At 49.6% G+C, this 11,699-nt stretch overlaps 1 protein-coding gene across 2 annotated transcripts; it reads right to left on the bottom strand.

The window, feature by feature from the left end:
* Nucleotides 1-571: 571 nt before the first annotated feature.
* Nucleotides 572-4,438, bottom strand: LOC123156694 (auxin response factor 18). Of its 2 annotated transcripts, XM_044574855.1 has the most exons (4): nt 4,141-4,438; nt 2,701-3,989; nt 1,570-2,483; nt 572-1,021 (listed from the first exon to the last, which is right to left on the bottom strand). In XM_044574855.1, exons 2-4 carry the CDS (start codon nt 3,796-3,798, stop codon nt 949-951), a joined length of 2,085 nt encoding a protein of 694 aa, XP_044430790.1. In that variant the 5' UTR covers nt 3,799-3,989; nt 4,141-4,438; the 3' UTR covers nt 572-948. The 2 variants fall into 2 exon arrangements, with proteins under 2 accessions (XP_044430790.1, XP_044430791.1); XM_044574856.1 differs by having other exon boundaries at nt 2,701-4,438.
* Between the last annotated feature and the right edge of the window lie 7,261 nt (nt 4,439-11,699).

Raw genomic sequence — 11,699 nt, 5'->3', positions numbered from 1 at the left:
AAATGCAAAGAAGATCGACACGACACCGATCAAAGGAGAGAGGGACGGACGAGGCGGCGACAAACAAGAGGGGTGAAAAGAGAGGGGGTTCACACTTCACACCCAAAGCTCGTTTCAAGATAAAAACGACTTTCCACAGCAGCCAAAGAACAAGATATGACAACGCCGGGCACGGGCCCACCGGTCAGCGACTCGTGGAGCCTTGGCCTACACACATGTTCGGTTAGGAAAGCGCCATCGCAACGGAAAGCGACGGAGGATGGCAGCAGCAGCAAACGTCGCGCTCCATCGACCACAGGCGCCGTTGTTGGCTTGCCCGCTTTGCCATCCCTCCAGTCCAGATCGCCACAACACAGACACGGACGCGGACACCACGCGCTCGCTCCACATCCGTTCACATCATGCCGTGGAAGGAACCGGAGAGCTGGCCTGCACCCATCTCGTCTCGTCCCATGGCCGTGGCAAGTCCACATCTCCCAGCCACCCCCACGCCGTGGATCCAGCTCACCGAACAACAGCATATATGTCTCTGTTTTGTGCTTGGTTCCGACACTGACGGACCACACGCATGTTTTCACAGAACAAAAGAAGATTCAGACATTCATTCTTCCCAGGACTTTCAGCAAGGAACCGCCATGGATTCTGAGCCAGAGTTACTGCTAACATCATCATAATGGGTGGTAGCCAACACAACGAAAAAAAAGAAGGAAAAACTGTTCATGGATCACCACACAAACAATCACCCCGTCCCATTCTGGGAGCTCTCTAACAATTGGAGAAAAACTGAAGCTGCCTGCAGCGGTGGTGCTTCTTGACTTGCATCCAGGCTGCGGAATTTGCCGCCACCACGCTATCTATGCGCTCTGAGAATCGCCACCGTGCTGTGCCGCTGCGCTCGTCCCGGCTGAGCATACAAGTGGAGAAAGAGCTTCCCCTTCCTCATTCCTCCTAGCTCGCTACGCTGCTGTCGCCGCTCGTGTCCGTTAGTATGGTCAGCCTACGCGCCGTCTTCGTGAAGTCACTGCAAAATTCACAGCAAAGTTTTCGAATTAGGTTAGTATGTAGTCCGGCCAACAAATGGAGAAAGAGAGAAAAATGTTTTGTGGCAGAAGATGATGTTTCCTTCAACAATAAGGAAACATTAGTGGTCATCGGAGGGAACTCGTAAAGTCAAAGTACCATAAGGAGCAGGATGCTTCCAAGGCAACAACACCTAGAGTTTCGGTGCCTGAAGATACGTCGATTTGGATGTATTAGAAGAAAATCCGCAACTACTGATACAAATGTGGCCATTTCCGAGGTCTTGCAATAGATGCAGGGTTTAAATTGGTGATATTGAGGCCAACAGATGTGTAATGTTAGGTGGAATAAACAGGCAAACTGGGAGTTTCTAACCAACTATGCTAATAGAAAATTAGGAAACAGGCACTTCTATATATTTGAAGAGTGGATGTGACCAAATACCTAACCGATTCTAAAATGACTACCAAGCATTTTAAAAAGACAAGATGAAACGAGTAAACTAATGCTTGACCAGAAACATACATTTTAATCTGAAATCATACAAACCTGAAAGGTTCATCTCCGGTGTGTTTGAGCGCCCCGGCTGCATCACGGTAGAAAACATGGCTCATCAGCTCGGCTTTTTCCATACCGAACATGTCGGAAAGCCGGCGATATAACTCTTCGTACGAGCCAACAGCAGTGAGATCAAGTGTGCGCCCGACGTCCTCTGATTGCATGAATATCTTGCAGTGCCCGGTATCCAGCCCGAGATCAAGTACCTTGTTGTCCTGGCACAATGGAACTCCTCGACAGGACAAGTTCTTCGTAGTGCCATTCTGGTTGCTTTGTGGGCTTGGAAGATCAGAGTTATTCGCCGACTTCTCGGCACTCATTTCAGAGGAGCTCTTCCTAGCAGCAGATGGAGAGAAACCCCCAGAGTTGCCTAAAGTGATCTGCTGCTCAGTGAGTATGGGTTTCCCAAAGAGCATCAGCTGGGGTGAAGCCTTCTTGACATCTGACTTGTTGTTGCTCTGGTGATTGCCAATGGTCAGCATGCACGAGATGTCGTCTCGCGCAGCCGGGTGACCGATGATGAGCCCAGCGGCGATCCTCGGCTGCCCGCCGTGATCGACCTGGTGAAGCCCGTGCGGTGACAGACTCGACTGCAGTTTGTTAAGGTGGAGATCTGATAAAGATATACCAAATTGAGCATGCCTGGCTCCCTGTATGCCTGCAGGAGTGCCGTCCGGGAAATAGCACATCGGACCGACGCCGCCGCGTCCGAGTGGGTTTCCGTGGAACATCGGGGCCGGAAACTGGCCGTCGACCGGGAGGTCGGGGTAGAACGGAACACAGAGCTTCTTCCGAGGCGGCGAGAACGGAGCGAGGTGAATGGCCGGCATGTTTGAGACCAGCTCAACCAGCCATGGACTCACCCTCTTCACATTCTGTAGCAGGTCCGGTTCATCCCAAGTCACCTGCAGCACAAGGCCATAGTACCGAGAAAGAATTCTTCAACATTTTGACAGTTAAATGCATGATTCTACTACTAGCAATCAATTCAATTACTAGTCAATACAAGGACTGCAATCTTGTGGTGCTGTCCTAGAGAGGATGGATTTGTACACAATTTAATACAACTACGGATGAGATGAGTGATGGAGAAGTGGAGATGTACTCCCAATGAAGTAGTACCTGAAGAAGTCTCCAAGGTGAATTGGGCCATCGAATGGGGTCGGCCACCTGCACGGCCGACACAGTCCCCATGAACCAGCTGATCCTGGACGAGTCCTCCGTCTCGAAGGCCATCTTGAACCTCATGCCGGGGCACCACTGGGTGCGCATCGCCGCCCTGACCGCGGCCGCCCTCACGCAGAACTCCGGCGTGCTCGCCCTCGGGTAGTAGAGCACGTCGAACGGCTGCCCGCTGGCGGCAAGATTGGCCGCCTCGGCGACCTCCTCCGGCCGCACCCTCACCTTCACCTTCCCCCTCGCCCCCATCATCTTGTTGCCGCCGTCCTCCTCCCCCCTCAGGAACATGGAGAATCCCCCGTAATTGCCGGTCGCCGCCGGCGGGGGCGGGGGCAGCAGCTCCGGGCCGCCGATGCCCCCCTTCTTGGCGCGGCGGATGCCGACGCAGAGATCCCCGTTCTCGGTCCTCATGAAGACGATGGAGTCCCCGGCGACGAGCTTCTTCTGATTGACGAAGGAGCTCCACCCCGTGGTGAGGAGGTGGCGGCGGGGCGTGCCGCGGTAGATGTGGCGGAACTTCCAGACGACGCCGTGCACGTCCTTGGCGAGCACGGTCTGGACGGGCGGGTCGGCGGAGTAGTCGAGCCGCGGGAAGATGGTCTCGGCGCAGTAGCGCGGCACCGAGAAGCCGCCGCCGTTGTTGGCGTCGGACTGCGTGAGCGTCTTGGCGAAGGAGGCGGGCTTGTCCTCCTGCCCGGCGGCGGCGGCGGCAATGGCGTCGTCGGCGTCGTCCTGGGGCCGGGCGGGGACGAGGCGGATCTTGGCGAAGACCTCATCGGTGTCCGGATCGGCCATGAAGCGGACGGCGGCGACGCGGCAGAGGACGAGCGCCTGGAGGCGGGCCCCCGGCGGGAAGTCGACGGCGCCGGCCTGGCCCTGCGCGTGCTCCGCGTGGCCCTGCGGGAAGTAGTAGACCCTGGAGCCGGGCGGTGGCATCTGCACCATGCCGCCGGCGCAGGCGTGCCACAGCTGCGGGTCCAGGCAGCGCGGCCCCTCCCCCCTCTCCCGCTCCCCCGCCGCCGAGTCCACGAACGTAATCATCCCCTCCTCCTCCTCCTGTCCCGCCTCCTCCACTCACTGCACCGCCCGTCACAGCAGTGCAAAGCAAATAATCCCACCAGAATTAGGCCGTCCCCCCACCACCCCCCACCACCACTACCACCAGAAACTTTTCCACCGCCGCCGCCGCCGCCACCACGACCATCAGAGCAGAGCTCGCTCGCTGAGAAAGGCTGGGCGAAAGGCACAAGAGAAAGAAAGAGAGAATTTTGGGGTCAGAGACGGGCGCTGCCGCAGAGGAAAAGCAACGAAAGAACGCACGAAAGCGAAGCCCCGACCGACAGCACCGCGATTCATCCATCCGTCCGTCGACTAGTCACTCACCTCTGAAAGCGGCGCAGGCGCGGCAGCAGATCCCTCCAAACCGAGCGAGGACGGACAGGGGCGGGCGGGCGAGGACGAAGCGGTCCGTCTGTGTGTATGCGCCTCTGCTGCGGTTGCCTCCCTCCTCCCTCCCCTCCCCTCCCCTCCCCTGCCTTCTCTACAGTCTCCCTCAGGTGCAGCAGGGGCAGGGCAGCGGCAGGCTCAGATTCCTCCAGACTGCAGCTGACACGCGGGCGCAGGAGGGCTAAATAGGGCAGCAGCAAAGGGTAGGTCAAGGCTAAAGGGAAGCGGATTAGGCGAGTAGTACCCCTATACTTTGTGATGAGCGGCTTAATGAATGAATAAACTATTGCTTGTCTAGCAGTTCAGTTGCTCGCTGCTTTTGTTTCGGATCGGATCAGTTCAGTTCGGTTCCCAGCGCGTACAAAAAGGTGCTACTACTCTACTAACACTAGTCCACTGCCTTGCCGGCCTCCTATTTTTGCCCACGGGTTTAGCGGCGGGCCTGGGTTAGTAGTACTAGTGTTAATCATCACATCATTAGTGGTGGTGGTGGGCGTAGGAGGAGGAGTATCCACCACTCCATCGCGCACCGCCTGTTACTCATCGGAAAAGCGTTCTGCATGTGTGGATTCACATGACTCTCGCTCTCATGGCGATGCCGTGATCACGAACCGACTAGTAGTAGGAGTGCTAATAATAATGCAACGGCCGGGTAACAGCAGCTGGTTTTCGTCGAAAGAAAAAAAAAGAAAAAAAAAGGAGTGAACGGCAGCCGGTGCCGGGGCCGGGGCCGCGCGCATGGGGCGCGGTTGGGGTTGGGATCGGGTCGGATGGGATCCGGAGATTGTTTTGTCGGGGCGGGTCGCTTGCCTGGAGATTCGCTCTCGTCTGTTCCACCGGGAGCGGGAGCGGGAGCGGGAGCGGGCGAGTCGGCCGGGGACGGTGGGGTGCGACGCGTTCAGTCCTCCGCTGCGGCCGCCGGGTGACTGAGCTGAGCTGAGCTCTGCTCTGCCGCTCGCGCGGCCCTGTCGGCATGTGACGCTCGCTTGTTCGCTTCCGCCTCGCTGCTAGAGTATTTCTCTCTGGTTTGTTTGGTGCTTTGCGTGGGTGCACACACGCTGCTGCTGTGGCACAGCACGCAAAGGAGCCCACACCTTCCACACCGATAGGACCATGGCTGACGTAGTTAGGCCCTCAAACTGCGCCTTGTAAGCCGAGGAAGCTGAGTACGATCCGTCCTTGGTGAACTTCCAAATAATGGAATCCTCCACGTCCTCATCCAGAGTGACCGAGTCAATCTTCTCCCAAAGTGCGACGAACTGGTGGACATGGTCTACTGTGAGACCGTCGGAGAAGTCAATATGAGAGATCCAAGTGTTGTTTGTTAAAGCCTGTTTGACCGAGCAGTTTTTCCTTCGGGAGAGGTCGAAAATGCCAGGCGCTAGGTCCCGTGGGCGCATGCCATCAAGCCAGGAGGAGTTCCAGAACTTAGCCACATGCCCATTGCCAACTGTGACGGAAGTGGCAGCTGCAAAAAAGTCCCTGTCTTCATCAGTGCATGGCGTACCCATACCAATCCACGGTTTTGTGGGCTCTTGCCACTCGAACCAGAGCCATCGAAGCCTAAGAGCCTTAGCAAACTTGTCCAAGTTGAGCACCCCTAAGCCACCGTGCTTCTTAGGCTTGCAAACAAGGTCCCAATTGACTTTGCATTTCCCACCAGAAACCTTGTCGGTGCCCGCCCAAAGATAAGCGCGACGGATAGAATCAATCTTTCTAAGGACCTTAGCTGGGATGTTGAGCGGCGTGAGGTGGTAAATGGCAATGGCAGTGAGAACAACTTTGACAAGGACGGCCCGACCGGCGGTAGCGACATGTCTTCCTTGCCACGGAGGAAGTTTGCCAGCCACCTTATCCTCAAGGTGCTGAAAGTGGATCCTCTTGAGGCGCTTGACCGATAACGGTAGTCCAAGATATCTCATTGGAAAGGACGTGCGGACAGCCGGAAAAGCATGAAGAATGTCTTGAAGATCGACACTTTCACAACGAATCAGGGCGACAATATTAACTGTCCGAACTTTGATGAGTAGCTTTGGCAGGGCGACGACATGTCACTTTGTTCGACAGGCTAATGTTGTTGCTTACGTGATTGCTAGGTTTAGCTTTAGAGGGAGCATAGGAGCGGTATGGAAAGATCAACCATCATCATTCTTCATTCCTATCCTTGTATAGGGCATGATTATTATTTGATAGTCACCGAAGTTAAGAAAATAATAATAAGCCGTACATGTATGTATGACCTCGTAGAAAAAACATATATAAATGAGCACAAGTAAAATCAATTAAAGACCTTTCGTGTGAGGGACACATTGCTTGTACGTGATCCCTTTCCAAATTTTGGCAGCCTAATGCCCTAATGTTGTCAAAAGCTTGTTCAACCACTAGACAAGGTAATGGTATTCCATTAGGGTGCAATCTCCCGTTGTAGATTATAAATTTGATTGGTTTGATCGAAGCACAGCGGACCAGTCAAATCAGACAAGTTCTATCTTCAAGAAAGTAAACAAGGGTGTTCAAACAAAAAAACAAGGATCCCTGCAACAACAAGAAAATTAAGCAAGGAAAATGCAAGGCGTTCATTAGTTCCTTCAGTCAATTAATTTCTACTTGTTGATGATGCATGGTCCAATCAAATCTCACTATCCTTCAATTGTCAAAGAGTGAAGCCTTTTGTCGGGCTTGGATGGGATCTTCCCTTGACATGGTCACGGAAGGAGAAAGGAAGGATCATGATATATCTCCAAATGTGAGACCAAAAATAAAGTAGTATACCGTGGGCTCGTGGCACTGAAAATAGCACACGCTACAGAGAACATAAAATACCAGAGTAAATATTCAACAGTTTTGATTAGTTCAAGTGTCGTTGAATGATTTGGACCGACAAACGTGTAAAGATGTGGTCAAGTCATTCGCTGTCGACCATATTAATACGACTGTCTCTTGCCTGATTGGCCGCGTAGGAATGACTACTGTAGCTATGGTCACCATGATGTGGCCGTGGTTGGACTTATGCTAGCTGAGTTTGGTGGCTGCCAGCTCCTTCATTTGTTTCGTTGCCTAGTCCATTCCTCCATTTGATTTGTCTTCTAGTCTTCTAAGTTCATCAATTATTAGTAGTATTATTTAGGAAGCTTAGTTTATTGATCAGATTACTCCGCATACTCCATTGGGAGTTTTCTTAATCAATCAAAGTGTGAATGGAAACTCATGACATGCATCGTACTCTCATATTTAGTCGTGTGACTGATTAAGAAGTCTCGTATAGTTTGGGTTTTCTTCTTAAGTAATCAAAGTATTAGCTGGAGTTGATGACGTGCATAGATGGCACACACCGGCCCGTCACTTGGTGTAAAAATAAGCTAAACATAATTAAAGACAGAAGCAGATAGCGAGGATATTCTCATCCCCCAAACATTTGGATTGGTTGGAGCTTGAGACCAAAGATTTGTAAAGAAAGATCCTCCTGCTCGAAATTGTTGTCCTGTCCACCTAGAATCTTGTTGTCTGGGTGGCGAACCTGCTTGCTTTTGGTACACCAACCATGTTGATCCTCATTATGTAATCTGTTGATACGATCGATTGAGCCAAAAAATAATTTAAGGTTCGACATATGCATGAGGCACGTAGCAACGTAGCTAGAACTCTATATGAAAGGGTGCACTTGGTATTAATATGGTCCATATGTGGCTGGTGCTTTGTTTTTCTTCCATATATGAAGAAATTAGTACACATAGCTAGCTACCTTTTTTCCTTAGGTTAGCTAGCTACTTCTAGAGGACATAGAAATGACATGACTTCCCATGAATAGGAGAAGTATTCAATGTGTGCTACAACACGTATAATCCCTCATCCATCCATACTCAACGTAATTATTCGTAAATATCCAGTTAAAAAACAATGACCACGTCGGACTAGACATGCCGGACCTAGCGCAAATTGCATCAAAATGACCAAGTCCATCACCATCCTCCTGCATCCATCCACCATCTCCAGTGTCCAAGTTGTTGCCTTCATCCACCGTTCCTCCCCCATCCACGCCGCCGGCCCCCATACACCGCTCTAGATGTCGTCGCCGGGTACCCCCCCCCCCCCCGCCGCGATGTTGCCTCGACATCGTCTGTGAGGCTCCTGCCTGTGGAGCCGAGCTGTAAGCCAGGGAACGCCGGCCGAAGGGACCAAAGAAAGGAGGCACCGTGAGAGGGAAACAACGTCATAGGGAGTTCCAACCAAGATGTTGTGGATCTCGAGGAGGATGTGTCCCCTCCGCCATACCCCCCCCCCCCCCCAATGCCATCCATCCTGCCGCAGACTGATACGTCTCAAACATATTTCTTATTGTTTCATGCTATTATGTTATCACTTTTATATACTTTCTATAGCAATTTATATTGTTTTCCTGGACTAACCTGTTAATTTAGTGCTCAGTGTCAGCTCCTGTTTTTTGCTTGTTTTTGGTTTCATAGAAAATCAATATCTATGAAGGGCAAAATCATTGGCCGATTTAATACGATTTTTTGGGCACCATGGAAGCTTCGGGAGAAATTGAGAGGATATGTAGGGGGGCCACATGGCCATGCGACGAGCCGGGGGGGGGGGGGGTACGACATGCCCCTAGGCCATGTGGGGCCCACCTACACCGCGTTACATCGATTCCACCGCCATAAATTCCTATAAATACTAAACCCTCCACCGTATTTTTAGAAGAATTTTATCGCCGACCCAAGTTCTCGTTTCACGAAGATCTAATATGGAGGCATGTTCTGGAGCTCTATCGGAGGGGGATCCATTGTCGGAGCCTTCTTTATCAACCTTGCTGCCTCCATGATGATGGGTGAGTAGTTCCATTAGAACCTTAGGACCCACAATAGTAGCTAGATACTTCTCTCTCTCTCTCTCTCTCTCTCTCTCTCTCTCTCTCGATCTTCAATACCATGCTCCTTGAGCCTTCTCATATGATTGGGGTCAATTTGATGCAGTTGGTGGTCTGTTTGTTGGAACATGATGAATTGTCATTTTATGATTAGATTGTTCATTGAAACTAATTGAATCTTTGGATGTTTTCTTGTTGTATAATTAAATATCTTTGCATGCTCTCCGATCTATTTATCTTCTTTGGCCAAGTTCGATGGGTTTTTCTTTAGAGGGAGTGGTGCTGTGTAGTGGGCTCAATGTTGCGGTGATCTAACCCAATGACAATAACGGCTAAGGCACATATTGTATTGTTGTCGTTAAGCATAAAACAACGAGGTTTTGTCATATTGTTTGAATTTTTCTGTCTACATTATGTCATCTTGCTTATTGCGATACTCAATTTCTTGCGAACTTAATATACCTTGAGATGCATGATGAATAGCGGTTTTAGGATGGAGTATTTGTAGTAGAAGCAGTTGGATTAACGTCCTACTTATCACGGATGTAATTCCTATATGAGATTATACCATGAATGATCATAATGATCAATATTGCAGTTCGGTCAATTGCCCAACTATAATTTGTATAGGAAGCCATTTTTTTAGAGAGATACCACTAGTGAATCTATACCCCTGGGTCTATTCTCCATTACTGAATTCTTCTACACAATTGCTACTTTATTTGTTGTGTTACTTTGCTACTATCTATCCCTATCACTTATGTTTAATCTTGTAATTAGATAGACAAGGGGTTTGACAACCCTCTTGCCGAGTTGGGGACGAGTGTGTGTGCATTCTGTGCACAGGTGATGTTGATATTGCTAGCTGGAAGACTCCTATTGGATTGATAACCTTGGTTCTCTAACTGAGGAAAATACTTGCTACTGTTATGCTTCACCCTTACACTTGTGGGAATCCCAACAACTCTCGCGAGAGCAAGCACAGAAAAGGAAGGCGATGTCCGGCCCGCACGCAACCGATGGCCGGATGGGCGATTCCGGACTGATTTCCCACAATGTAGGTGGCGGAGGACAACGATGTCACTAGCCGCAACTCCAACAGGCGCAAAAAACACGGGCAGATGTAGCACCCAGTCTGCCCCCATGTTGTTCGATGGAATGACGCACCATGCACGATACATATTTTGCTCCTTCCTGGTCAATACCTTCAATATGCCATTGAATTAATTAGAAATTAGTTGCACATATCATTAGTTTATTTGCAATCATAATAATTTGAGGACAATATCATGTCAGACATGATCAATGAGAATCAATAACCTATCCAATTGGACTATGACTTGGGGGGATCCAAATTGTCCTATGTCTGAAGTTGGCGGAACATCAAAACCCAACAAGAATAGAATGGCAAAGATACCCAAGGAAAAAGGTCCGGCATTCACAATGTTCTGATGATATATTATTGGTTAAAGCTTTGTTGGCCACAAGCATGGACCCTAGATGTGGCACAAGGCAAAAAGGGAATACTTATTGGGAGATGATTTGGAAGCATTATCATGAATATGCAAATATGCGGAGCTGCATTCTATCATTACCACCCGTAATATGGCCTCTGTCCAACATCAATGGTCCATCATTCAAGGGTAAGTGAACAAGTATGTCGACTACTTTGCACAAGTGATTGGCCGCCCACAAAGTGGGATGGGAATGCCAACTCACATAAGTAAATTGCTTCATTTTGTCACCATTTGACTTGCTTGTTTGTTCGTTTCCTTCTGATAATTATAGTTATTGTTTGCTAGACGATTGTGACAACCACTATGTACCAACAAACGGAGAAGACACTATTCGGTTTGGGCCATTGTTAGGTGATATTGGATGGAAATCCAAAGTCGACACAACTTATGGATGATCTCAAGGCCAGCAAAGAGAAGAATGATTGCTCAAGCTCCCACCAATCAGTTGGGTTGGATGACGAGGAGGGACAAGTTGTAAGGGAGAATGGAAGGGCCACCGTGCCAATGAATAACCGACAAGTGGTGGAAACAAGTAAGGGAAGAGCCCAGGGCCGGTCTTAAGAATTCAGGGGCCCGGGGCGAAACAGTAATTCGGGGCCCTTAATATAATTGTTTAATAGTAATTAACAGATAGATATAAACTTGTATCAAAGAAAACAGCCAAGTCCGTCCAAAATCAGTCTGCATATAGAATAAAATGTTACATAATACCTTCAAAATTACTTCAAAAGTTCCGAGATGCAAAATCGCTAATGATAGTATCAACATCAATTTCATCAGACAATTCTTTGTGGATAGTTTCTGCCTAAGCCTAACATGATGGTTCTAAAATTAAAAGGAACAATTAGCTTTTAAAATTAGTCCAAAGCTATGTTAGACACAATATCAATTATAGAAATCTAGGGCATATTACAGTACCTTCTCTCTAATTTAATGTGGCTACAATTTTATTCTGTGTGATGTGTGCAATGATTCGAGCAAGAGCGCCGGCAATGCGAGTATGTGAAAATTCCCTTACCCGTTCGATCATTCGAGATTCAAGAATTTAGGATTAAAAGAAAAACATGAAGCATAGCAGAACAGTACACACGAAGGCATAGGGCGCTTGG

This window comes from Triticum aestivum, chromosome 7B (assembly GCF_018294505.1).
Source record: "Triticum aestivum cultivar Chinese Spring chromosome 7B, IWGSC CS RefSeq v2.1, whole genome shotgun sequence".
NCBI classification, from domain to species: domain Eukaryota; kingdom Viridiplantae; phylum Streptophyta; class Magnoliopsida; order Poales; family Poaceae; genus Triticum; species Triticum aestivum.
Note: the sequence above shows the minus strand (reverse complement) of the source record. Positions and strands in the feature narration are given on the sequence as shown.